This window comes from Cantharellus anzutake, assembly GCF_015039405.1.
Source record: "Cantharellus anzutake strain C23 chromosome Unknown EI90scaffold_158, whole genome shotgun sequence".
In the NCBI taxonomy this organism is placed as follows: Eukaryota; Fungi; Basidiomycota; class Agaricomycetes; order Cantharellales; family Hydnaceae; genus Cantharellus; species Cantharellus anzutake.
In genome coordinates this window covers 83,665-107,041 of record NW_024067108.1, presented here as the reverse complement: position 1 = coordinate 107,041, position 23,377 = coordinate 83,665, and the positions used below count along the sequence as shown (strand labels likewise).

Sequence of the window (23,377 nt, the reverse complement as noted above, 5' to 3'; positions counted from 1 at the left end):
GATTCATACCCGATCCACAGTTTCTGGGGTGGGCGTGTCTAGCGGGAGAACGTGGATCCGCCGCGCGGCGGGGCAACTAGAGCATACCCACTCCCCCAAATCTTTGATTAGCTCGCAACAAACCTCCAAACCATTTCCCCGCAACCGCTTTCAGCAATGTTTGGCGCTAGAATCCTGCGGTGACCTTTGGTTCTATTCTCCATGCGCATGGAAAACGGGAGGCGTGTCACTTTCGCCAGCGCCGCCCACACCCCATAGTGCCACTCCCAGATTGGGGTTGTACAAGCGGTCGACATGGCTGATCAAACGTGGAGCCAGATGTCCATTGGTTAGTAGCCCCAGCGGCTTCTGAGACTCATTAGCTGGCTGTTTGGTGTTCCACTCCAGCGCCACTCATGACGCAAGATTCACATTCACACAAAGTATAGACAATAGGAAGCTATGGGAACGGGTTACTGCTTTGACAGTGGTGAAGCTTCGCTGGAAACGGGCGTACGAGGACTCTTCACTGGAACGATATGGAGAGTAGCTCGTCTCATGAGCACCATAGTACTAATTCGCCTGGCTACTCCATCAGGGAAACAAGAGGCTCGTTGCTTTACCATCTAGACGAGTTTGGGAGGATGTCATGGTATTGCCTGAAACAATCAGGATAGGGCGGTGATAGCAATGCCAAACGCACAGGCAGGGATGCATGTGTCAGGTTTATGAAAATTCTAATTAACCAACTATATCTTAAATCGGTTTCAGATGGTCACCACAATCTCGATTCGTGTATGGGAGAAATGGTGTTTGCGAGGTAGGGAGTGGACCGCGGTAATGAACTGACGGCGTCGTCAAGCAGGGAGTCACACGCCGAATGAGCAACGTGGGTTATGGGATGCCTCCACCTCGCCGTTGTCTGGAATCACAGAAAGCACTTAAGCTTTACACTAAGCAGCATTTAGAAAGCCATGTGGTGTATAGGTGGTAATGTAGTAGCTATAGGAATGGTTAGATGCCACTTTTGGCACCAAGCGCTGTTGATCGTGATTCGAACTATTGTGTGACATGACTCAGCCACGAGGTCTTGGATATATTGATCTGGACGCGCTCGGCCGTCCCCTTTATGTAAGGTTATAGCGATGCAATGCCAGCTCCACAGTCGTAAAGTCCGAGGCCGTCGATCACCGAGGGAAGCTTAATCCTTTCCCATTATAGGTCACAAATGGTTGATAGACGAACAATCCGGAATTTGAGCGGCGAGTAGGAAAAGCGGAAGTGAGCAATGGATGCGGCATTCGTATTTCATTCACGGAATGCACTTTATCGGAGCAGGAAAAGGATCGGAAGAGGACTGAACAACCGCCGCCCGGAGCGGCCTTGCTCCACTGCCATTGGAATTGTCTGAGACGTTGCATGGCTAAACTGGGCTAGGCAACGGCGTAGGAGTGCATGCAGCTTGGTTTCAGAACGAAAACAAAGGCGCCAGCGTTCAAACACGACTACAAAGCGTTGCTGACTTCGCCGTCTTAGCGCCCATGCAACAATGGTAATAACCAAACAACAACAGATCATAGCTAGTGTCCGAGCATTGTCTGAGAGCGACTATATAATCAGGAAGAGGACAAAAGGAACCAAGCATGAGACCGTAAATCGCCTGTCATTTGCGCACAAGGCGCCACAAATAAAGGCTTTGTCGAAGTCTACAACCTAGTGACGGATCAGGAAATTTCATCGGGCTCCGCACCTAGTGTTAGACTAGTGTTGTTCCAGACATGATTCACGGTCGGCGAGTCTTGACCTAATGAGATGCGGGGCCTAAGCATGGAGACCATGCAAGTCGTCATAGCAGATCAAACAATCACGGCGGCACCGTTACAGGTAACACCTCGATAAAGGAATGTTCAGGGTGAATCAAATCTCAGAGAGAGAATACTTTGAGAAGAAAGGCTCCGATCGCGGCACCACCGACATGGGGTACCCTTTGTAGAAGCACCACCGTCACACTTCAACAATCCGAAAAGGATATGATGCGCTCACACTTATAACCTAGTACTAGTTTTCCTGTTGCAAACTACATAATATATTGTGAATCCGCGCGCGCGTCAGTCCAAGTTGGATAGATTCATCAAAATTCAGCTCGAGAAAACATCTGATTTATTTGTTTAGCTATTTTCAGGGAGGCCCTATCGCTGCTCGAACTCATGTGTTGCCCCGAAATACATGTGGGAAGGGTTGACGTCCTTGGGCAGATGTAAATTGCATGGACCAAATTTGGATTGCAATGCAAAGATTCGATTGGCAAGATCTAGCTGGCAGATGCAGGAGTCCAGTTGATGCGCAGCTCAGCTCCTTTTGTACGTATACACACCTGAAGCTCTGAATTATTCGCCGCACAAAAACAAAAAACAAAACGTAATAAATGTCGCGCAAGAACAATCATGATCACTGCGGTAGTGGCATCGTACGAGACAGGGATTTGGCGAAACATCAAGACATAGCCTTTACAGTGAGGTTTGACATTCCCGCAGCAGGTAAAAGCGGGTCCATCTCCAACCACAGCAAAGTTTACGCGCCCAGGGATGAACACATCATACGCGACCAGTGGCATTGGAAAGGCCTAAGATGTAAAATCACGAAGCACGAGTGTGTGCCAGCAAGGTACCCGACTCTACGCCTGGAAGAACTTTGACTCGATTACCTCGCTGTGCAGTCTTCCACGAAGACGCACGTGACAACCACGTCGCACAGTTGCAATATTCTGCGACCCCGTCTCAGGTTAGGCCGTTTTTTGTAACCCACAGGCTCTTCGGTATCGGCGCCTCCCATCCATGGCCCACTGCTTGCAGGTGTCTTCGCGAGTTCGGCATTGGGTTTTCAGAATCCATTAGTGTCGAACCCGATTACTGCCTCGTTCCCTTAACTTGCGTATAATGCCAGAACCTAAAGAAAGTCTGGGAATCGATCACCGACGGCGTGTATGCGCAGTCGTTGCTCCCAACAGACGGGATCTTCCAGGACGGAACGCAGCCTTGACACTGCTGACTCAAGTGTCAGCCTGCAACAGCACCGCACCTACTAGTAACCTGATAGATATAACATAGCGCCAATGGAATGTGGAGTGATTCAGACATCAAACTCAGATTGCGTATGTGAAAATCCTACATGAAGGAAATTTCCCCTATTCAAATCCCCTCTCTCCTATATATAAGCCCGGAGCAACAACGCCCCCAATGCACATCTGCAAAACATTTCCACTTTACATGCCAACCATCCTGCAACACGCTCAACCTACCTTACACTCACCCTTCATGACCGTTGAAGATGTCTTGCGCCCTCCTCTTGGGTCATTGTCCAAACACCCCTCCCCATCACCCCCGACGTTCCCAACCCAGAAGCCGGCTCGGAGCCCCGAGTCGATGGCCATCAAGAATATCGTCAATGCCTCATGCGAGGACCCTATTTCGCCTCCCACTCATGCCGCTAGTTTCGCGATGCTCTCACCAGTACCAGATCGCTCGATATCCCCTGGTGCTGAATCGTCAAGTTCGCGCCACTCCGCCGGTGATGCCACTGCTACAAACTCTCCCCCTGCTCGGCTCGCGACCACGATCCCCCATAAACGCTCTCTGTCCCCGCCAATCAATGTGTATCAGTCACGCAATTCATTCGACAGCGAGGACCTTCTAGAACCTCCCAAGAAGTTGTGGAAGCATGCTACTGGTCACCGGCGAGGGATTTTGGTCGATGACATGACCCCTTTGGAGGCCCCGACTCACTATCGACGCCCGCCAAAGTCTATCGCCAGACCTGAGACCCCTCTCAATTCCAGAAAGGGGCCCAGATCCGCGCGTGATACGGGCATCACAGCTGACCCGCGCAATAGCGGTGCTCCCCCTTCCCAAATAGCGTCCTCTATGATGCATTTGGATAACCGCTCGCCGGATTCAGCTCAACTGAACGATGATGCTCTATCTGATGGGGACATTAGGGGTCTCTCGGTTGAGTCAGATGGGCAAAAGTACCTGATCACCACGGAGGAAGGGAATGTCATCTCAGTAGCTGACTCCCCTGATGCACGAAAGAGGCGGCAGAATACAATTGCAGCACGCCGCAGCCGGCAGCGAAAGTTGGAGTACGTCCGCACTTTAGAAAGTCAGGTCGCGGATCTGGAAAAGGAACGTGATGATTTCAAAGCTAGATGTGACAAGGCGGAGGAGAAAATCCAGTGGTTGAAGGAAATGCTGATGGACGGACGAGGCGCTGGTCGCAGTACCTAAACTTGGCACTCTAGCTTCATCTCTCTTCACCCCCCGCCACGCAGTGGTCCCACATCTTAGAGGTACTCCCATCTTTGGCATTTTACATCTCATTCATTCAATATTTCACCCACAATTACTCATACCCTATCTCTAAGAGTCCTGCTTTCATATCTACTGGACTCTGTCTTGTTCTCGGATTGTCCATTTTCTTGGATTCATTGTTGACGTTTCATACATAATATCTCAAGTGCTGTATATTTTCTTTTAGTGTCGCTTTCCTTTTGCTTTGCGCCGCATCCCTCCTTGTATACTGTGCTTTCCCCTCTCATTCTTACAACAAGGACTAATATCCGTACTATTAGCCTTACCCATATGTTGAATAGTCATTGCTCCAGAAAGTTTTGGTTAGTGATTCAAGGCCACGATCACACACATTACTACTATGAGGCACCACATCTACTCATGCAAGTTGTATAGTATTCAGTACCTCGTGTTATTGATCTATATCGATCGTATCTGAAACATCGATATCTCTGTGTGGCAAGAAGCTGAGGCTTGCATACTGCTTCGAAGCTAGGTAGGCGCTCAAATGAGACATCTTCCTGGATTCAGGATCGATTGTACATGCTGGCGCAAATAGGAATCTCAGCTTCCAGTTGGGACTCGTAAAGAAAAAACACAACACAGCGCGCATTTTAGTTGTTTTTGCTGACTAGTCAGAATTTGGGTTGTCATGCTTTATATTGCACGCACGCGTGTAACAGGGGATTGAACGAACTGGCATTTACCACCATTTTTGTTCGCGTTCGTCGCAAAGCAGCCCAAATTAAGGAATCTGTTTGACGTATTTAGAATTGACCTTTATTTGAGTGGCGCCAACCAGTTCGTGGCCTTGGACGCGAGCTTTCACGAATAACCCCTATGGAAAGGGCATAGGTGAATGGCTAACGAGCTAGCGGCATCGCTGAGTCCAGCGAAGAAAATGCGCGCGCAATATTCATCATTCAAATTGAGGTCGAGAGGGGTGCTGTGGCGTTAGGGGCATTGGTAATGAGCGCCCATGACATGACAAAGCGCCATGTCCCTGAAGGCTCAGGATCGAATTTCACTAATTTTTTCGAGAGAGCCTGACGCGCCAATCTCAGTCTGGGGCAGCGAAATTGCAGGGTATTCAGCAGCATCAGAAAGGTGGTGCTGTGCAGTCCAGATGATCAATGATGAATCCCTGGATGCTGCTCCTTCATGCAGTGTACCAAGGAGAACATGACTCAACTCAATTCCTTGAGTTACGAGAGTTCATCTATTGCGAAGCACTTTTCGGGCCATATTGACGCTCGACGCTCAGGGGTGCGAGAACGTTGCCTGCTGAGGGCCCCTAATAATGCCCCTTCCAATAGCGGGCAGTGCGTGTATTTGATAATGATCGCAGCCTGGGACTGCAGCGCAATATGATCCGTTTACACGTCAACACTGATATTTGGAAGAGAAGGACAACAATCTTGTGAAAACTTCATCTGGTAACGGAATTACTGTGCCATTGACTACGTGCCTGAAAAAAAGGACCCACTGCATGATGGTTCCAAGGGGCCGGCGTTTCGATCTGAGTTCCCTCCAGAAACACGGGGTATTGGGTGATCGAAAGACACAGGGGAGTCATAGAAAGACAAAAAGGCGTCGTCACTCAACTAAAAAGGGGTTAATCAAAAATCGGAAACATGAAAGGCCATTCCGACATCTTGCACAAAGACCAACAATCACTACGCTAAACTAGATGCAGGAAACCGTGAGGACAATTGATAGGTTAAAAATCATACAGCTGAGATTCACCCGTCCGATGCCAAATTCCAGATCGAGACTCCCAAGCACGTTGCCTAGACACCCCAAAACGTTGCTTGTGCCCATTCTCCCTCCGCTCTATGAAACAAAGGCCGTCCATGACCCTAGCCTCCACCAAGATGCATGGGGAGTATACGTCAGTTGGACGCCTGGCACTGCAGAGGCCTGTACATCAGTCAAATGCGCACACTCTAACGTACGATTCTTTCAGATGCAAAATGACTCAGAGCCGCTTCACTGCCACACGCCGAGAACATTCAATGCTGCTTACAAAATTGCCGACGGCAAGAGGCAGCTCTGCGGGCGCCGGCAAAACCACGTAGGCTGAACACGGAGGACGTCATCATATGACCGATCATAGGATGCCGTTGGAGTAGGCAGATGACGCCTCCGGTCGGGGCATCTCGTGGCGAGAGTGGTGCTGACTTCCGAACCGTGAGAAATCTTTTGGGCGCTTCCAATGCCGTGTATTTCAAACTCACAGCGCGACATATGTACTCACGAGTCACTGTGGCTCGCCTTAATTTGGCATTTACAGCCGTTTTCGATTTCATCGGGTAGGACAATCATCTGATAGTTGGCGAGATGGTGAGGAATCTCTTTATTCTGGCAAATCGCTTAGCGTCAGGGCCGAATGTACCGATAAAACGGCTGCAATGGAGACACGAGATTAACTTGTTCCATTTTTCTCGCGTCTGCGTTTGGGAGCCCATGTCGCCGCTGGAAACGCTCTCCGCGTGTCGATTACCGCGTTTTTCAGCATGTTGGCTTCGCGATAACCCTTTCTCATACACCTTGAACCGATTTTCTTCTAGGCCTATCGCTTGTATGTCGCTTCATCCACCTTTCCATTTGTTTCGCTTGCTCTGCACTCTGGTTTTATGCTGCGGCGCTATTCAGCTATTGTTTACCTAGTGTTTCGCCTCTTGGTTGGACATATTCCGTCCGATCCGCGTGTTCTACCGGTTTATTTTTTTCCCGTTGGCGCTATAATGTAAGCCATTTCGGTCGGCGGAAGTAGGCCTGGCAGGGTACCTTTGGTAGGTAGGATTCCAGAGACTTCGGCAACTGTCGGAGCTGCGTTCATGCTATAGTTCCGCTGACTGCTTTCTTCGTGGGGTCCACAAGCCACAAATCGCACATAACATGCGGCATACCACTATAATAATCCATTGCTAATTGGGTATATGACGATGGCGGTCATTTTTCATAGCCGACCCGGCCCGTCTTGGGAGAGAGAGTGGCGGAATAAGTTACATTCCGAATATTTTGGATATAATAGCCCCCAACAAGTCAGTGAAGTGTGTGGGACAAATCATAGTATTGCCTACTTACATAGATATGGGAGTAACGTGTTTTTCATCTGGCCAAGTCAGTGATTACATATGCAGGTGTTGTAACTTGTAAGACGTGAACTGGTTACCTTTCTGCTGAGCATTAATGGGCGCAGACTCCGTTCTTGTTATGAGCTGGTTCTCGGCGGTGGATACTCGTGGGTCGAGCAAAGGGTTGAGGACCCAACTGTTATTATTACCATGATCCCTGTATAAGGGGCGTGCAATATTCCTATCTATCGAGCAATTAGTGGACGTGAAACAATGAGTGGAGGGCGTGAAGCGGAGACATTAATCGGCTAGGTCGTTCCCTGTGCACAAGCGATAAGAATATATCCTGGCGGTGCACGGTCGCGCAATAAAAAAATTCTGAGTCGCGTAAGCAAGCTAGTGCCTGACAGGGGGATTTGAGGACAGAGCCCCCCTATTTCACAGAGTCCTAACCTCATGCGCGTCTACACTGGTGTCGAAACGTACATTTACTATTACCCATTATGGCGGGCGCTATGTTTACACAAGCGCCGTGAAATAAGCGCAGCATTGCGAATGGCTTCAACACATGGATCCACTGATCACTCTAAAATTGCTCTGGAGATGCCTATATAGCTCACTGCGATGTGATGAATATACCCGCTGAGCTCGACACTGCCACGCCGACCAAGTCTTGTTCCGATGGCGCTTCGAGGAATGTGACGTGGCGTCGCTGTCCATCCTTGTACTGATCTGCAGTCCTGGTCCCTGAAAGACTGGCTTCATTTCTATTGGAGGGGTGCTCCTTACTCGCCCCCGAAAAAGAGCCGCATCGATTTCACATCAATTGAGTCCTTGATGAAATGCGCGCGCGCCATCGGCCGCTATTTTCTGGAGGGAACTGGCAAGGTTGGGCACACTAGTCGCATAATGGCGCGCACTCGCGTCCTCATGAGGCCGTGAAAGGAGAGATTGGCTTGACCGAGACGGAATGATTGATATCGTTTGAAAAAGCTTGTTGAAAATACGCGCAAGCGCTCTTAGTATACAACATCAAACTGGTATCACTGAAACGGCGGTGCACATACGAGTTAGCGCAGCAACCACCGATTATCGAAACATTCTGCGGGTCAATCTGGCCTTGGGTTTGCTATGTATATCACAAATAATTTCATTTCCTGCGTGTTTCAAAAGGGTGGAAATCGGGTAGATGCCTAATGTACGTGGGTTCGCGGATGTACGGAGCCAGTGCCAGCGGGCCGTAGCCGAGGGCACCGCTGCCTCTGCGCAGACACATGGCGGGATTTCTACCCAGCCATTCGTTGGCCTCAAAGACATCATTTGATGGGTCATGAAACGAATATTCCTAGAGATGAAATCACAACGTGGAAATGGTGAGCGGAATGTGTTATCCGATAGCGGGGGTAAGTGACTTGAGCATGACACTGATGGAACGTTGTCCTGAGGTGCCTAGGTGACAAGCGCTCTAGAGATAACCGGATTTGATGCGCTTCCATACCCGGCAGACACGCGCCATGCACATGCTTGGCTATAGAGTCATTCATGTTCAATGTAACATCCCAGCCAATCAAGCCGGCACGAAATCCGAACATGAGGTGAAAGTCTTCAAACAGAGAACGATCATGGAGACCGAGAATGAGTTAGTAAATTGCCGAGGGAGCCTATACGAATCGGGTGATGTCGAAATTAGTCCATTTTAGCTAAGATGCCATACTTGATATAATTAACTGTTGCCTCTGTGGTTTCGCGATAGCTTCGCATGGCGACGAAAAGCAGCTGCTTCTGCGATCGCCACCTGCATTTATTCATGAATCTGCATGGTTCCTTGTACAGTATTGCATGAGCCGATTAATGAAGAACCTTATAGAGAATGACTCGTGTCAACTCAACGAGCGCAATGAGGAAGATGCTGGTCAGAGGTATCCGTAACGATCCGTAACGATCCGCAATTGCTACCCGAAGAAGCGTCCGTTCCACGACACGAAACAGTCATACATGGTTTACTTTCACTGGGCAGCGTCCTCCACCTTCTGCGCGCTGGAGACACGAGGGATACGATTCCCGCTGGATTAGTGTGATTGGGGCCAGCCGAGAGTGATTCTTCACATATAGGGGCGATATGCACGTAAAACGCACCATGGTTTGTATACACAGCGCGGGCATTAATTAATAGCGAGAGATGGGACAGGGAGACACGATGCAGAGCATAACGTGCTATCTATCAACTGATGCTAGCCACCAGCCTTGCCGCAACGTTCCAGCGATACAGAGATCATCCATTAAAAAAACGTAGCATTGAGCACGTTTATGCCCCTTGTAGATTGTACTTTAGATTCGTTAGGTGTAAGATGTCCTCTCTAGACTGTTTGATCGACTGCTTCGCAGATGTAACAGCGGCTGTTACACATCCGGGAATAGACCACCACACATACTGAGGAACATCGCGTCTCAATAGGACGGAGAGAGTCGGTGCAATGATTGTAACCAGCCAAATTGGTATTGAATGCACGCGCCTGATATAGGTTTCCAAGAGAGCAGGAGAGATGTAACCCGGACGGAGGAGAAGAATCGAGTGCACATGGTACAAGATGTTTAGGAGTGTCCAGAAGTGTGCCACGGGGATCCTGGGCTGCGGGTTTTCGGAAGGCAGTACCTCGGAAAGTGGTGTCCAGGCTGGATTGCGCGTTGATGCTTGAAAGAAGAAAAATAATTGCCTACGCAAGGAATCAGGAGGGACACGTAGGGAGATTATTAAACCAGTGCTCTACTCACAACACGATGGATGCACCCAAAATCGCTTGCAAGGCTACGTGAAGCGCGGCATTGCTGCGTTCATTTTCAGAAGACAGCCTTGCAATTATCTCATCCTGCTCTATTGAACATATCAGAGGTGCTTGCGTAAGCGGCCACACAATAACAAGCACCCACGTTGTACGTCTAATGTCGCAGTGGATATTGAATCCTCGCTGGGAGCACGGAATGGGTTGCGCTGCCGCAGCATCGGGAAGAACAGAATATGCGCAGCCCCCTAACTGGCTCTCCCCTGTTTATGGTCGGCTAAGCTTGCGAGGCTTATGTTTCTGGTGGTGGAGAGGTTACGTGTCGCAATCTGTTGTGCGGGGTGGAGTCAAGGTGGGTCGGTCGCATCACGTGGAATGGACCTTGCTTACTAATCAGAGCTTGGACCATCATAAGTGGTCGTCTGGCTTCCAAATTCCAAGTTCTTACAGTCAAGCAGTGCCTTTACGCAAAGGCAATCAGGGGGGCTTTTCTTGTTTCTCGGTCACTCGTTGTCATGATGTCCTCGAGGATGATCGGGTTAGTAAACCTCAGGTAGAGCGGCTGTTGCTTTTGGTTGTCTCAGCTTCGCTTGCTGTAAGCCAGCAGCCAGTGTAGAGGTTCCAGATTCCTTATCTGTTTCTCGCCCAACCAGTTCTGCGAGGTGTGGAGAATCTTCTAGTTGATTCCCGAGACTCGCGGGTGCGTTTTCGGGCCAGCAGGTTTCCATGTGATGGAGTAAACCCACCCGAAATTGACTCAACCGTGTGGCCAAGTATTCAATTTAAGCGGTGGTATATAAGCGTGTACGGAGAGTGGCCCATCACCCCCACGAACCCTCCTATATATATATTCAATACACCACTCAGGTTGGCTCGTAGGTGCGACAACCCACTACAAGATTCGTAGATGACTCACTGCCCTCCCAGGTGTTGACTCCGTCGGCTCCGCAGCACTATAAAAGTCCCGCAGCCCTCGCACCCACCTGTTTTCTCTTTTGGTACCTGCAGGCATTTGACGACTGGCATGTCGAACATGTCGAGCCATAACCCACCCATGATGTCTTTGAAAGAGTCTGCAAGCCGTCCTGCCCTTAGTCAGTTGCCCCAGACGGCTACATTGCAAGCCACCAACGCCGTCTTCGTTGTTCGTAGCCCCAAATCTACTATGGATATTTCCTCAATTATTTCACCACACCAGTCGACTGGCCAACAGCAACCCCATCCAATCAACACCCAATCCACCACCGTCACTGTGTCTCTTCCGTCCCCGCCTCAAACCTCTGTCCTCCGGCGCTTACTAATCGACAATCTCCCATTCCGCGTTTGACTGTACATCATGACTCCACCGGAAACCAGTTGGCTTCCACGTCAGCGCCACATCGTCCAGCTCAGATGCCTCAGTCTCCTTCACGAAAGCGTTCCCTTTCCCCCACGTTTGGCTCAGAGGCTATGAGACCGACGGATCAGGATGATCCGTCGGCTGGTCGGCCCCGGAAATTCTGGAAATCCGCCACGGGCCACAGGCGGGGCATCACTATATCTGAAATGATCCCCATCACAGCACCGACTAATTATCGACGGCCTCCTGCCTCCATCTCCCGTCCGCATACTTCGGTCTCGCCTTCAGCCGTGAGGAGAGGCAGGCCAACAGCGCGAGGTGTTGGGACGGAAGCTCCGAGCAGCCCCGCAACCGGGCAATCATCGTTGTCACCTATCCGGGATACCCAGTCACCGCCCTCTCCTGAAAGGGGCCGGGAAGAGCTAGAGGAGGAAGAATACTCCAGAGAAGGGTCTGCGGACTCAGATGCCTACCTTATTACCACAGAAGATGGCCGTGTAGTTTCGATCGCTGATTCCCCCGCTGCCAGGAAACGTCGCCAAAACACAATTGCTGCTCGAAGGTCAAGGCAGAGGAAGTTAGAATATGTGAGGATGCTGGAGCGGAAGGTGGAGGATTTAGAGAAGGAGAGAGATGATTTAAAGGCAAGGTGCGAGAAGGCGGAGGAGAAAGTGCAGTGGTTACGTGAGATGATTGTGGAAGGACGAGGCGGGGGAGGTTCAAGGGGTGAACATGGCCTAGGTTGAATGCCAGCCGTGCTCTAGCGTGGGTTTTCCCTTTCCTTCCCAGGAGCATAAGGACTTTCCGGTAGCTTTGTGAGCGCCGAACTTAGTGGGTCAAGTTTATAGTGCGCCAATATTGCTTTACATTTTTCATTTCAACCCCCCACTCCAAATACCCACCGCATCGACGTGGTCGACACCAGCCACCCCTCCCTGTAGCCTAAACAAATAGTTGACTTTCCATTTTCCCCCTCCCTTCTACACACGCGACTCATGTATTACCTTCCCATTTCGTTCAATCACCCTTTGTCCCATGATGTGCGCTACGTTCACGTTACGATCTGTTACTACGCTTCCAATTAGGCCAGTGCGAACCCATTTTTGAACACTCCTCATGTTGCAATTGCTAACTTAGTACATATGAATGCTACCTTAGTACCTATGGCTAGAATTAATTCGAACTGCATGTTCTGATCTATCATCCTGGTAGAATGATATTGGTTTGAACAAGATAATTCCTTACGTGAACTTGGCGCCTTCACACAGCTTGTATCCCAGGTTTTCAGTAACACAAAAGAAAATTAGTTGCTGCGTACTAAGCGTAGCACCAGGAGGTACATAGATTGAATCCCGGGCTGACTCGATTAGAGAACAATAAGAAGACTAGTAGTACTGCAGGCCGCGAAAGGGGGCCTAGCTAGGTTCATGAGACAGAATCACTTTATCAAAAAGTGAGCATGCCGTTCATTGAATGTTTCCCGGAATGTGCACAATAGATCTTCGCGGCATAGCATGGGTGAAGGATGTCGCGGGGGCAAATTCTGAGGAGCGAATTGTTTTTTTTTTTTTGTACGTGGGTGGCCCTGAGTTGAAGGGCAGACGGGAAGACTGGGGTCAAAGGATCCATCTTTAGAATGATGATTACAAGGAAGAACCTGAGGACTGAGATCCGTAGCAAGATCCCGACCCAGTCCCGTGGCCCTGTAGTTTCATGTGACAGGGATAAGGGGTGTTAACGTTTCAGCTTTTCTGACTCGGTGTAAATAGTGTTGGATCGATTAAAGAGGCTGGCTCAAGAGGTATGGCCTAGCTTGGTGATTCTCCATGATTCACAAAATTCGAATTCAGGCGGACATAGTGATTACTGATAAGCCACGGCACGTTGAAAGCACCTGGGTCTCTCAGTCAGAGCAGAACGATGATCCAATCTCTGTTATCACTGTATTGTCCGCCGGGATAAAAGATATATATATATAGATTCGATCTCCGAAGCTGTGCGGGTCGAGTCATTTACCCTTGATGGACCTCTGCTACATCCCCTACAGAGAGAGGGAACACAAAACAAGAATTCTTTATAATAGCTTATCTCCGTTCGGGATTGGCCTAGCTGCAGGTTGTTTCACAACCTGCAGGCACGCCACGCCACAATCTTCCCATGCGACCTGGTGGTGGCACACCCATCGGTCCGATCGTTGGGGATTGATGTGGTTATACGCAGGGGTCCGATTCCTATACAGGGCGACTGAGAATCTTGGCAGAAATCTGTAGGACGTAAAGTGTGGGCTGCACTGGGCATGTAGCAGTCTTCTTCTGGTTCCACGGGGAGGCGCTGCGCTCGGCATCAAATCACGTAAAGCCTACCCGGGCGTTAATCAAGTGATATGAGTTGCCTGCGCGACAGAAGGATGATAAGGATAGATTTAATTATCATTTCTACACAGCACTTGATTTTTTTACGAGGTTCCACGCTCAGTTTAGTGCCCAAAGCGAAGTGTGCCATGAACTATACCACTCGTAACGGGAGGACAGCCTCCCTGTAGCCAGTTTGGGCGGTCGATCGAGCGACGGCAATTGCCTGAATGTAGTCCTTGGGTGAGTCCCGAAAGGGCCCAGATGGGAAGAATAAAATGCATATACATATTATTCAAGTCATATGCTGATTGGTGCACACGTACGTGCAGCTCGCAAGCAATATCAGAACCCATGCTGCGTGCCGGTTGCGCAGTAGATTGGCGCTGAAGCTGGCCCACATGGTGGTATCACAACCGATCACCTGGCCATGCCATTGGTATTGAACAGCATCAAGCAGAGTATGGTACAATATGGCATCTATGTTCCACATGGTGAGGCCCATAGGCATGCAACAATCAAATCTGATTCAATGCTCCGATTAAAGATGGTGCATCGACTTACCCTAGAAGCCCTCTTCCCCCCCATCCTGACCGGGGTGTAAGAGATAAGGTAACCAAGGAACTGTTCGAATTGAGGTCCCCTCTCCTCACGCGAATCTCAATGGGTTGCTGATTACGAATGAATTCAAAGCCATATCATGCACCATGAACTTCACAAGCTCACATTTTCATGAGAAGAAACCAAAGAAGCTAACGATTGAAGAGAAGTTGTTGAGCCAAATGACGATGCTGTCAAGCTGCCAAAGCAAGTTACAAGGTCGCCTCGGAGCAGCCCCTAAGTTTGAATAAATGAGAGGACTGGCTGCATCAAAGGAGAGGAGATCTACAGACCGCCGCTGCTGCTGGACTGTTAGGGGCGACGCCATTGACCAGAGCAAAAGCAATCTCCGGCACGTTCCCGTTAGTTCGTGGGATGTTTAGCGAGGAATCAGCAGGCGGGACCGTCTTCGTGTCTGGAGGTATCAATCCTTGAAGGGCTGAGGAAATCTCTTCCATGACCGCATCCAAGTCGTTTCTCAACTCGATGATTCGCACACGAGACTTTGGTCAAATCCTCGTTGATGAAGTGCTGTATGATGGAAGGATAGCATGCTCACAGTCCTGACGGAGGCAACATCTATGTCAGCACGAGGAAATCCCTCTGCATCTACCAAAGGCGATTGCATAGTGGAGTTATTCGTTCGGAGGATTGACAGGTGATGCTCGATCTGAGCTTGAATAGTGTCCTTTTGTTCAATGAGAGCCAGGGCTCGCTCTCTGGTTGGCTCGTGCGTAGGCGAAAAACTCATTCCGCCTCACTCTTTGGGAAGATAGATGATAAACGTTTTATTGGGATCCTGCCTGGGGTTTTGCGGGCAGTAAGCAGTGCGCGTCGACGGCAATTCATTTCGCCATTTCCCGACACTCAAACAACAGTCAACAAACAACTGCAGCCCCACCCGGGACAAGCGCCAATTTCGCGCCGTCGGATCGCGAGCCCTCCTCTCGAGTGACCTCTCGGCTTTCCGATTTCTTCAAAACGCACTGACACGCGAATCTATACTGTCCTTCCAGATGTCCAAGCCTGGATGGATGAATGGATCTTTAGAGGAAGAATGGATTGAGCAGGACGAGGCACAAGACATGAGCATTGCCCATGATGATGACGCCGAAAGGTCCCCTATACAGGATCAGGATGAGGGTGTTGCGCTCACGCGATCCACAAGGAGTTCACAAGATTCTGGCACTTCGGCGACGGCAGTATCTGAATCCGAACAGCAGGGAGGAACATTTCTCGTCCGGGAGGACGTGCTTCATGAGCCGGTCACACCTGCAAAGCGTTTAGTTGGTATGAAAGGGAAGGCCAACCCCCTCACCAAATCCTTCTTCAGTCCGCTGGCCTTGGAGAAGATGTTCGAACCTCCTTCTCCACCCCTACAGAAATCGAACGGGGCCCGTGTTCCAAGTAGACTTTCAGAGTCTCATGTGCCGGAACGCATTCCATCCCGCAGAGGGCCAGGCCCTTCTGATTCACAAGCTAATGACCAACCTCGCGTGGATGAAATTGTAGATTCAGACCTCCCAGATGTGGTCAGGTCCGTCGACTTTCGCCCGGACACTTATCATTCTTTCACATTCCAGACACCTATTGCTTCTCCATCCCCAGTTTCGCATTCCACTCCAGCAGAACCCCCTTTAAGGCTATTTCAGACCTATGACACCTACACAAAGGACCATCTTTACGCACTAGCAAACTCCATAGATGTCAAATCGACCGTCGATAGTCCCAGTGAGGATGGATATATTCGACATTCTAAGCGTATAAAATTGTCTGCCCCTGATGATCTCATCGAGGGTTCTTCCCGCTCGTCTCCCCGCGCGCGACGCTCTTCTGTCACCCCACCCAGTCGTCCCAGTAGCCGCAGGGATTACTTAGGTGAATCTCGTTCGCTTATGCAGCAGATCAGAGAGCACCGCTCGCTCTCGCTTGCTACCACTGTTCCCTCGGACGCAGCACCCCTCAGCATCGTCGAAGAAAAGGATGAAGAGGCACAGTTGAGTGAAGGCAATATCTCTCGAAGTGTTTCCGACCATTGGAAAGACGAGAACTACGTCACGAGCCCAGCGAGGGGTGCGTCAAGCCAGGCATATCGCCTCCAGGCAGCTTCGCTCATGGCCCAGATCAGGTCAGAAGTTCATGAGGACATGCCCAATGAGAGCCTACGTTTTGGGATGGCTAATCTGTCTCTGAGAGACGATTCCGTAAGGAACGTGGCCGTTCCAGGAACTATGCCTCAGCGTCACCCAACACGTTCTGATGATGCTTCCCCTTCTGCACCACGGAACCGTACCGCCTCTCTGGGAAGCGCCTCCAGGCCCTCGCGGATCCTGGTCAATGGTGATATTGCGAATACCACCCCCACAATCCGGCTGGAACCTAACTCACCCACAGAGCCAATACCCCCACAGAACCAGGATGACCTTATCTTGCTTTCAACTCCTCCGCAGGAAGCGCAACCATTAGTTGTCGACTCCTTGCGTCCTTCTGACGGAACACCTTCCACATTCCATCCAATGTTCCGGCTGGAACTCAATCTCAGGTCCAACAAGATGTGGCACGGTTTGTTATGACGGGAACTGCACAAAGTTCCGTGCTCCAGGCAGCCGCCCAGCGATCTCACTCTGGAACGTCCACAGCAAGTAACGCCACAGGAGTCAAGCATGCAGGACCATCCCATGGGGGTGTCATTCGAACAATCGCGCCTGGGGATGTTGGCCCGATAGAGCAGGTTGGGGACATGGTTTGGGATGCAGAACACATGCGATGGACGAAGCTGCGGTCTGGGAAACGAAAGAGCCCCGAAGAGGACTTATCTGAGGATGTTTTCCGTGATATCGAGAGCCTCAAGGATGCTACTGAGCTGTCCCACGTTGATACTAAGGCCGCTCGTTTTGACTCCGATACTGAGAGTTCTGATTCTGGTATGGAGGGCTGTTCGGAGAGCATGATTGATGCGGCGACTCAACCCGATGCTTCGCGTTCCTTGGTTGGGAACGAAAACACTCCCCACGGTGGATTCGACGGTGGGTCCGATAGAGAGGACGTTGGGACTTCAACTGCGGACCACACCACAGCCCTTACTGAGACGACTCGAACAGAGGCTACTTGTGGATCTTATACTTATGATCTCCTTCGACGTAACTTCGAGACGCTGTCGGATGGCGAGGAGGAAGAGCGTTTGCAGCCATCAGAAGCTCCCCAATCAACACCACAGCCTGTGCCTCGCCCGATCCTCATTCCTTCCCAGTCAACGCCACATCCCTTCCCACATCCAAATGGCAAAGTACGGCCGAGTATCCCTCTTGTCCCTCCTAAGTCTGTGTTGAAGCAGACGGCAACTCCGACGCTCACATCCAAGGGCTCACTTGTCAAACAGGCCAGTGTCGGTCCATCAACCCCTTTGCCGAACAGTGCACAGCGCAGTCATCGACGCTCTGTGAGCTTTTCTGATGGTCGAACAGATGGTAAGATTGTGGGCCTGGTGTCTGAAACCGACTCTTCCGAGGGCGAGGGGAGCATCTCGATGGCTGAACGTCAGAGCGGAAAAAACGCATCTTTCGCGCATTCTCTGCGAACCAAGCGTATTGACAACATGCTCGCTCAACTGGAACAAGAAAGTAAGTGGTCGCCTTTGTCATAGGTTTTCTACCGCAGCCAACAAACTCGCACCCTAGGTCTAGAAGATTGGCAGACGCCCTCGAAGTCCAATCCTTCGAGTCATTTGCCAGACATTTCGAATATTATCCCTCTTTCGGCTCGTTCATCCGCTTTCACCAAGTCCACACAAGAGGAATCCGTTGCTGTCAAAGCAAGTGGCCACAACGACAAGACCCCGAAGGCCCAGCCTCGCAAAATTGTCGCACCCCGATCGAAACGCACACTTTCTCTACAAGCCCAGGCGAACCAGACGATTCTCACTGAATGTTCATTTGCAGTCTCTCAAGACCGGCTGATACAGGCAATCACGCAAGTGCATCCATATGAACCGCACTGGGAACATTTGCCCCAGATTGATCTGTCTAATCTAAAGATTGAAAGTATTACGAAAATGAAGGATTTCTTGCCTTCCCTAGTGTCTTTGGATCTGTGAGCGCTCTTTTTTGTAGATTTCCCCCTTCTTTCTGATGATGTTCGCAGACACAACAATCAAATCTCATATTTGACGGGAATCCCAAGCAATGTCCGCCAGCTTCGAGTGTCAGACAATTTGTAAGAGATTTATTGTACCTGCCTCTCTGGCTCAGGCAGTTGATTTACTCGGCTTCCAAGGTTGACGAGCGTCACAGTCTACAGTCATCTTCGGAACTTGGAGTCATTAGACATAAGCAATAATTCCATTGATTCCCTTTCGCGTAAGTCATATTGCGACTGTCAAGGACTTCCCTGCTGACGGACCTGCTCCAGAACTAGAATTTCTCCCGCTTCTTCGAGATCTTCACGCAGATGGCAATTCGATTAGTACAATCGATGGTTTGCAGCATGCTAGTGCCCTGACCAAACTAAGTCTTCAACGGAACAAGCTAACGCAGCTCAACCTCCGAACTTGCGATTGGTACGTATCCACGGACTATTTGACTGCCCCTTTCTGACATTTTTAGGAAGGTCCCGTTTGGAACATTTAGACTTGAGCTATAACCGTTTAACTGCTGTGTCAGGAGTGACTACTCTAACGGGTCTCGTGTCCCTGAATCTAGGTTAGGCTGGGTGTTTGTTTTGTACGTTGTCGGTCGCTGACATGGTCATCCAGACCATAATCTTCTCGATTCGTTGTCGTGCTCGTCCATTGTCGCACGGCTGCGTATACTGCGATTGAGCTATAACCGGGTTTCTGAAATCAATGCAGCGCCTTTTGTCAACCTACGGACCCTGTATATGGATGGGAACCGACTAAAACGTCTGATCCATATGGATCGCCTGAGTAAACTAGAGAATTTGAGCTTACGAAACCAGATGGGAGGGAAGTTGTAAGTTGGAATCCACATAGATCAGATCAACCCTTAACACATAACTACAGGCACCTACTGCCAGCTGATGTTCGAGATGTCAAACGTCTATACCTATCTGGGAACCCTCTGGAAGATCTGACTTTCCTGTCTGTTCCATGTTACAACCTGTTGTATTTGGAATTGGCTGGTTGCCGGATTTCCGTCCTCCCTGACGCATTGGCGGCATCGATTCCGAACATTCGTGTCTTGAACCTGAACTACAATTTCGTTTCAGACGTCCGCCCTATCCAGGATCTAACCAGACTCAAGCGATTGACCCTCGTTGGCTCACGACTGAAAGGAACGAAGCGTATATTGATGGGATTGCGAAAGATGCCAGACTTGGAGATGGTCGATCTTCGGTAAGATGATAAGTGTTGTTCAATGTTCCATCGCCAATCTCTTTTGCAAAGCATGAATCCTGTGACACTTGGATGGTATCTTCCTCTTCTTGTACGTGACGCCCCTGCTGTTCTGCAGCCCTCGGAAGCGGCTTCAGCATTTCCACCCCTCCTTGGTCTTGGTGAGGGTGGCCAAAGCGATGCATCAGATCACAGTGCCGTTCGTTTATATCCCTACTCCACCAACTCGCGTCGCGCCAGAAATATCCCCTCGGAAGATAACTCTCGGGCCAGGAAACGAGCAGTGGAACCATCATGGGAAGACTTGGATGCTAAGTTCCGCCGTGACTTACCGAATGACTCCTATCTAGGGAGGCTTGCGTACCGGGGCATGGTAATGAGGGCTTGCCCCAAGGTCCAGGTCATTGATGGAGTCAGAGTAACCGAGCCTGAGCGAAAAAAGGCAGAGACTCTGCTTCAGAATGTCCTGGATTCACGCGGTTGACCGCGATCATGACACATCACGTTCATATAAAACTCAAGGAAATTTTTCACTTTCGCATTGATACGAACTTCTCCTGGTTTTGCTCACAGTCGTTATGCACTTCATCCCTCATTTCTCGCAATCGTCCAAATGCATGTCTTACTAGTTTTGCTCCCATCATAATTTCCTTTACGCGGGTAGAGTAACTTGTTTTTATACGATTGCAATGTGTTATGGGGAGTTCTGTGTTATATCGTCACCACGTTTAGTATACTGTTTGATACAGGTGCCTGGGTATGGAGGTTCTGTATATTTGGCAGGAGGCAGTTGGGTTCGTGGGGTAATTGCTGCGGGTGCGGTACAAAGTGCGAGGGGGACGCGAATTCTCCTATTCCCGTGAAGCCTATTGAGAGCATCTGCGAGATAACGAACGAGTTGAGTTTCCCACTTCTGGGCGCCTACTGCTGGTAATCCTGCAGTGGGGGTCCGGGTTCCCTGGATGAAGGCTCGTTTGCGCTGGGTAATCATCCGCTGGAAATACATGGGCACTGCCTGAAGGCTGAAGCACATTGAGGACGCTTCAGAGAAGTCCGCATCTACCCAATCTAGTTATGATTGCACTCGTGTCATCGTGTACAACCGCGTAGGAGTGACGTGCAGGAGGGACTAGTGGCGGCGATTCGGAATTTCACAACCTCCCATTGTGATTGGTCGAAAGATGAGATTGTGGATCATTGTATCATGGGTTTCAATATCCTATAACAACGTTGGCACATGGAAGGACGTCGTTCAAGAGATTGCGGGCATGGCCTCACTATCGCCAAGGAGGATCGGAGTGTTATGACCATTCCAGGGACTCGATATCACCAGAATCTTTGATCATTTACCGCCTTCACGGGTGGCCCAGATGCAAAGGTTCCCTAGCTCAGGACGTAAGTATGTTACTGACTTCATTTCAAACCTGCTGAAATGAGGCTCCTGTGTGATATCAGTTCACGATATGATGTCAATGAACAAGGGTCCTTGGCGGTGTTAACCTGATTCGGATGAATGACTGCGCTCAATCACTAGCTGAACGGAAACAGATGCCAGAACCAAACAAAATGCCATCTTGAGCGATCTTGAATAGCCGAACAATACGCAGAAGCTATTGGAACGCCTTGAATCCAAACAAATATCACGTCAAAGCCAACCCAATCACCCAGAATCTCGGGGCACTTCGTATTGTAGGACAATCCGCCGGAAGCGAAATGTGGGTGACGTTACCCAATCCCTAAACAAGTACATCGCAATGGAATACCGCAGCAGCTGGGGACGCTACAAACAAACGATACGACATCTCAACGCCCGAAGACGCACAATGCGCAGACCAATATGCGTCGCGGGTTGAAAGCTAGAGGGCTGTTCATCTAATCCAAAGCCACATTATCATGGTTCAACCCTGTTAAAAGGTTGGAAGTAGGTGACTGGTCATTCCCATCACTGCGTGCTTCTACAGCGTGAAGACTCCTAGTTTCCACGCGTAAGCGCGAACTGTCCATCGATACGTGTCGTAACGCTTCGATGCTGTCGTTGATTGCAGCAGCATCTACCTCATCAACCACGAACACGAGCGAACGGACCTGGGGCAGGCAGGTGGCCAGGAGATACACGCACAATGAAAGAGCGAGGTTGGGAGGAGCATTGTGATCTACGACTGCTTTTCCTATATCGAGGAAGCCCATAGTTCCGCCATCCGTGCGAGAGGACGTTTCGAGTCGACCGTCAATGGCACCAGTGCCGGGTTGCACCAATGAGGATTCCCATCTCCACCAATGAGCGTCATGGAGGACAGGTGGGGGGGAGTCCAGGGCTTCGGGGACTGGCCCAGCCTCCGTAAAAGTTGATAGAAGGTCAACAGGAGAGTCCAGAGAGATGACCGAGTTGCTATACGCGGACTCTAGCGGATAAGTCCGCGATGCCGTCCCGAGGGAGATATGACCCTCGTCCGGAGAGGGTTGTGGATAGACCGAATCAAAGGTACCATGCGAAAGTCCTGAAGATACGAAGCGATCATTTACGCCGGAAGGCGCCATGGAATTAGCACTGGGTGATATCGGGTCAGTAGCCAATAAGGGGGTAATGACTAGGACTTCTGGAACGTGAAAACGCCGTTTCCTGAGCTTCTATTCGAGTTATGAGCTCACGTGCGTCGTACCTTGGTTACAGTCGAATCGCCTTCGTCGCTTAGATGAAAGGAAAGATTTTATCTCATCTCTGCAACGCTTCAATTTTCTTTTATCCTATTGACCTTTAGTGAATAACGTCTAGAGATGCTGCTCTGGATTTTCCCACCTTATACCAAGGGGGACGCTCGGTTTCCGCTCCAACACACTCAATACTAAGTCTATCACATTCAATACAAGAACCTCGTCCAATGAAGTTGCTGGGTATCCCAGGGCACCGCTAGGTGATCGGGACTATGTCAATGGTGCACGGTAGCTTAGGTTAACGGCCGACTCACTTTCTTTCGGATCCTGCGGCAGGTCAGGCAGCTGAAGGTAGTGTTCGACCTAACCGTCTGAACATCTGCCATTTAGAGGGAGTGGAGAACTGTCCTCGCGGTAGAGGTGCTTATATGTCCTTTTCTGCGTATAGATAAGATGCCTTTGCATCCATCACATAATGCCATGCCTGGCTGTGATCTGTGATTATCCGAGCGTCCGCGGAAAGCCGCCCAGCGGCCCAACCTATCTCTCTCATGGAGTTAAGAACCACATTCTGGAAGGAATGGTCGGAGAACATTCTCAGCATGTCTTGTTCCGAGCCGTCAAATCAAAAAGTAATATAGGCCGAGTGGGCCCCGTTTGAGTTGTTGAATCATCAGTTTCATCAACAACCGAGGCATTTCCCCGGAGCTGCGACCGGTAAATGGTGTATTAACGGGGGTGTTGCAAACCATATGGATAGTTTTTGACCACCAGCTGCGAACCCCTTCGAAACTAGTGACGTTCGCAGCACATTTCATAATGATTCCAATGGACACCATATGATCTATGGACAAGTCATCATCCAAGGGCACTTATAGTCAACCATCCATTATTACCATC

The 23,377-nt window shown here is 50.0% G+C and overlaps 7 protein-coding genes across 7 annotated transcripts; 4 read left to right on the top strand and 3 right to left on the bottom strand.

Annotated features, from left to right (window-relative positions):
* The first annotated feature begins 2,717 nt into the window (after positions 1–2,717).
* Positions 2,718–4,477, top strand: EI90DRAFT_3091092 (uncharacterized protein). Its single transcript, XM_039062367.1, has 2 exons — positions 2,718–3,130; positions 3,195–4,477. The coding sequence occupies exons 1-2, from the start codon at positions 3,092–3,094 to the stop codon at positions 4,260–4,262; spliced, it is 1,107 nt and encodes a 368-aa protein (XP_038908471.1). The 5' UTR covers positions 2,718–3,091; the 3' UTR covers positions 4,263–4,477.
* Positions 4,478–9,450: 4,973 nt separating this feature from the next.
* On the bottom strand, positions 9,451–10,558 carry EI90DRAFT_3091082 (uncharacterized protein). Its single transcript, XM_039062366.1, has 3 exons — positions 10,334–10,558; positions 10,178–10,277; positions 9,451–10,119 (listed from the first exon to the last, which is right to left on the bottom strand). The coding sequence occupies exons 1-3, from the start codon at positions 10,404–10,406 to the stop codon at positions 9,711–9,713; spliced, it is 582 nt and encodes a 193-aa protein (XP_038908470.1). The 5' UTR covers positions 10,407–10,558; the 3' UTR covers positions 9,451–9,710.
* Positions 10,559–11,327: 769 nt separating this feature from the next.
* Positions 11,328–12,406, top strand: EI90DRAFT_3091077 (uncharacterized protein). Its single transcript, XM_039062365.1, has 2 exons — positions 11,328–11,467; positions 11,542–12,406. The coding sequence occupies exons 1-2, from the start codon at positions 11,351–11,353 to the stop codon at positions 12,268–12,270; spliced, it is 846 nt and encodes a 281-aa protein (XP_038908469.1). The 5' UTR covers positions 11,328–11,350; the 3' UTR covers positions 12,271–12,406.
* Positions 12,407–13,966: 1,560 nt separating this feature from the next.
* EI90DRAFT_3003997 (proteasome 26S subunit) lies at positions 13,967–15,320 on the bottom strand. The gene is made up of 5 exons (XM_039056361.1): positions 15,035–15,320; positions 14,769–14,978; positions 14,602–14,712; positions 14,440–14,546; positions 13,967–14,355 (listed from the first exon to the last, which is right to left on the bottom strand). The coding sequence occupies exons 1-5, from the start codon at positions 15,224–15,226 to the stop codon at positions 14,328–14,330; spliced, it is 648 nt and encodes a 215-aa protein (XP_038908468.1). The 5' UTR covers positions 15,227–15,320; the 3' UTR covers positions 13,967–14,327.
* On the top strand, positions 15,249–17,238 carry EI90DRAFT_478932 (uncharacterized protein). The gene has a single exon (XM_039067676.1). It carries the CDS (start codon positions 15,492–15,494, stop codon positions 17,046–17,048), a length of 1,557 nt encoding a protein of 518 aa, XP_038908467.1. The 5' UTR covers positions 15,249–15,491; the 3' UTR covers positions 17,049–17,238.
* A 184-nt stretch (positions 17,239–17,422) lies between these two features.
* On the top strand, positions 17,423–20,309 carry EI90DRAFT_2948931 (uncharacterized protein; the record flags this gene model as incomplete). The annotated part of the gene is made up of 9 exons (XM_039055376.1): positions 17,423–18,095; positions 18,162–18,564; positions 18,616–18,687; positions 18,748–18,830; positions 18,883–19,030; positions 19,081–19,172; positions 19,226–19,442; positions 19,493–19,825; positions 19,877–20,309. 9 exons carry the CDS (start codon positions 17,423–17,425, stop codon positions 20,307–20,309), a joined length of 2,454 nt encoding a protein of 817 aa, XP_038908466.1.
* Positions 20,310–21,375: 1,066 nt separating this feature from the next.
* Positions 21,376–22,999, bottom strand: EI90DRAFT_3091066 (uncharacterized protein). Its single transcript, XM_039062364.1, has 4 exons — positions 22,792–22,999; positions 22,623–22,733; positions 22,486–22,570; positions 21,376–22,422 (listed from the first exon to the last, which is right to left on the bottom strand). Exons 1-4 carry the CDS (start codon positions 22,861–22,863, stop codon positions 21,698–21,700), a joined length of 993 nt encoding a protein of 330 aa, XP_038908465.1. The 5' UTR covers positions 22,864–22,999; the 3' UTR covers positions 21,376–21,697.
* Positions 23,000–23,377: the final 378 nt, after the last annotated feature.